The sequence below is a fragment of the Pocillopora verrucosa genome, chromosome 13, assembly GCF_036669915.1.
Source record: "Pocillopora verrucosa isolate sample1 chromosome 13, ASM3666991v2, whole genome shotgun sequence".
NCBI lineage: Eukaryota > Metazoa > Cnidaria > Anthozoa > Scleractinia > Pocilloporidae > Pocillopora > Pocillopora verrucosa.
In genome coordinates, this window is record NC_089324.1 from 5,901,631 (window position 1) to 5,904,909 (window position 3,279).

Below are 3,279 nucleotides of genomic sequence, written 5' to 3' on the forward strand. Positions count from 1 at the left end.
TCATAAATCACCTTTTAACTCCCATGAGTGACCAAGAGAGAGTTTCTCCTTACTATATCAATACAATATTAAGCAGACATGTGATAAGAATAAGAAAAATGTCAATTAGGGAATTAATAGTTGATCCAATACCAAATTCTCTGAGCTAACATCATAACAATTGTGGGGCAGACAGTAAGGAGAATTACTAATGAGATATTGAAAGTGAAAGGGTTAATTCGAATAAACTGTCAATAAAAACTTAAACTCAAAATATCGCTATTAAAGAATATTGAAAGTATCCTTTACATAGAAAACATTAAAATAAACTTCTCCCTACAGATTTAGAGCAATTTTCAACTTAATATATATTTCCGATGTTTCCTTTTGACTACTCAAACCAATGGCTGGTTTAAAAATCTGAGATTTCAAGTCTGAACCAACTCGATGTAAAACCCTCTTGTAGTACCAGGCTTGTCAGAGATTTCACTGGTTCAGTAATCTTAGTCGTTGATTCTTAACCTAGGGGCTCTGGTTTCATTACTCTTCCTTGGTAATTTCTCGTTCCAATACCTAAATTCGATCTAAATAACCAGTTTTTGTGATAATAAAAAAGAAGTTCTCTAAGCATATAATAACGGTTTATTTTTTCCACAGAAGTAAATATTCCTCAGGCTAACTATCGGCTTGCTCGTAGGTGACTCACCCGGTTAATGCTCGCCTACGAGCAGCCGAAAAGAGCTGAAAAGATAGCTTTCCGTTTCGCTTCCAAGCCAGTTCCCGCAGAGCAGAGAGAGGAGGCCACAGCCAGAACACCAAATTGCTACAAACTCTCTTGGCTCAACATTAATAAATAGTTGGTTAATCAACCTTTTCGACCTCAAATTTCAAAGAGAAGTATTAAAATATAATGTCTAAAGTTGAACGTGTATTAAGCGGTCACCCCACTATTCCCCGATAAACTTCATTTTTTAACTTGTTTATTTTACCATTTGTTTTTTAAGTCACCATTTCAATAATACATTTCTGAAATACGGAAATCAATTTTTTATATAGATTATAGTTTACTTAAATATCTGAATACGATCGTTGCCCCTATCAGTGACAACAATTTGCCCTGAAGCAAGAACCGCCAGAGACTGTGGATAATGGAATTTTCCTAAATTTCCACCTTTAGTTCCAAACTTATTGAGAAACCCTCCATTCAGTTCAAATACTTGTACTCTATGATTATTTGTGTCACATACCACCAGGTGTCCTGACTTGTTCACTGACAAACATGCAGGATAATTAAACTCCCCGTCCCCTCCACCCTCCTTTCCAAACTTGTACTGAAATTTTCCATACCTGTCATAAACTTTGATACAATGTTCATCGTGGTCCGACACTATGAGATATGTATCGTACTGAACACAGTGGATAGGAAAAGTAAAATCCCCATGTCCACCTATCTTCATCAGAAACATGCCATCAGAAGAAAAGATCTTAATCATTTTGTTATCTGAATCAGCAACAATAATGTTTCCATCACTGTCTACCGATAAGCCCCAAGGTGATCTGAGCTGACTATCCCTGTTTCCTTTCCTACCAAAACTGTTCACGTATCGACCCTCCCCCGTAAAAATCTGGATTCTGTGGTTCCACTGGTCTGCCACGAAAATATTCCCGTTATCATGAAATGCTATATCTATGGGATATTTAAATTCTCCCGCCTTGTTACCCTCCCTACCAAATGTAGTATCCATTCTTGTTAAAAATTTGAACTCTGTGGTTGAAAAAATCAGTTACAGCTATCTCATCCTTGGCATTCACTGCCACCCCGTAAGGACCTCTAAACATTCCTACAGAAGAACCTTCTTTTCCGAAAGTCAACACGGCTTTGAACTGAAAGCCTTTTACTATTATAGTAAAAGGGCTGTTTTGAACATGTTCTCCGTTTACCTTTACTCTTACTTTAAACCTTCCTACTTCTCCGGGAGAGTAGCTGATCTGATAGTGTCCGTCTCTATTTTCATCTATTTGCACTTCCGTCACGCATTCTCGTCCTTGTTCGTCCTTTATCTCCACCGTTATGTGATCATCTGCATTGAAGCACTGTCTTCCTTCCGCGTCTCTTGTAGTTAAAGTAAAGTGTGCTGTATGGTTAACAATCCCTTCTTCAAGTCCTTTGCCTTCAGCAACGGATTGACTTGCTTTTGTTTGGTGCACTACTCGCAAAGATCCAATTCCTTGGCCTTCAACAGTGTTCAACAGCTTTTGATTCCCCACATAAGCTAAAGAGGAGGGCTTTTTTAGGTCGAGGTCGTCTGGTTGGTTTTGATCATCTCGGTGAAATATTGTCTCTAATGAAATCATCAGTGGAACGACTTCGGCGTTTGTACTTCGTATCATCAGTTTATCAGCTTTCTCCAACGATGACTTGATTAACTTAATTTGTCGTTCGATTTTCGTTTTTTGCCCTGCATTAATTTCGAGCGATTTCCTCGTTTCTTTCTCCACTGCTTCATACATGGCTTGTTTCTTCACTTCAACAGTTGCAAACAAATCGTCCACAAACTCCTGTATTTCTCGCTTCAAGTCTTCTTCTCTTTGTATCAGTTTTGCGTAATCCTCGTCGAGTTGTCGTACAATATTTATTTTTTCTCGTAAATCATTCTTCTTTGTTTCTATAAGTGATTTCATTTGAATCTTTTGTTTTTCAGCTTCTTCGTTTAGGAGCACTATAGCGTGACCCGCATGATCTATCAATACACAACTTTGGCAAGCTGTCTCAGTACAATTCTTGCAGAAGTATTTCAGTTTTTCTTTCTCGTGCCGCTGTTTCGAGCAGTACATGGGTCGTTTCATTACATCTTCAAAGTCCTTTTCTTGAAAATCTTTGAGCGCCAGAACACGGTGATCTTTGTTATTTCGCATGATGTTGTGTCCAATGACGCATTCTTGGCAATAAAATGTGCAACACTGGAAACAATAAAATGTCTCGTAGCTTTTCCTGTCGCAATTTCCACACTGTACTTGACTGTTTTTACATTCTTTAATGGCTAATACATCAATCAGGCCGTTCAAGTAAAAACTGGTTGGTAGATCTTTCAGATCGCCACTTTCCGGCACTTTGTTTAGAGCTTGGCATTTCGGACATCTGATTGTGTCTCGGCCATGACTTGTTCTGCGCCATTGCTGCAAGCATTGGAGGCAGAAACTGTGTAAACACTGGAGCTGTTTTGGGTTCGTGTAGATGTTAGTACACACAGGACATGACACTTCTTCTCGAAGATCTTGGAGCCATGTTTTGATATCCAT

General features: G+C 38.6%; 1 protein-coding gene across 1 annotated transcript; it reads right to left on the bottom strand.

Moving 5' to 3' along the window:
- On the bottom strand, positions 1 to 3,279 carry LOC131789598 (E3 ubiquitin-protein ligase TRIM71). Its single transcript, XM_059106754.2, is given in 2 exon segments — positions 1 to 1,719; positions 1,721 to 3,279. Coding segments are annotated over 2 exon segments (2,235 nt in total). The 3' UTR covers positions 1 to 1,043.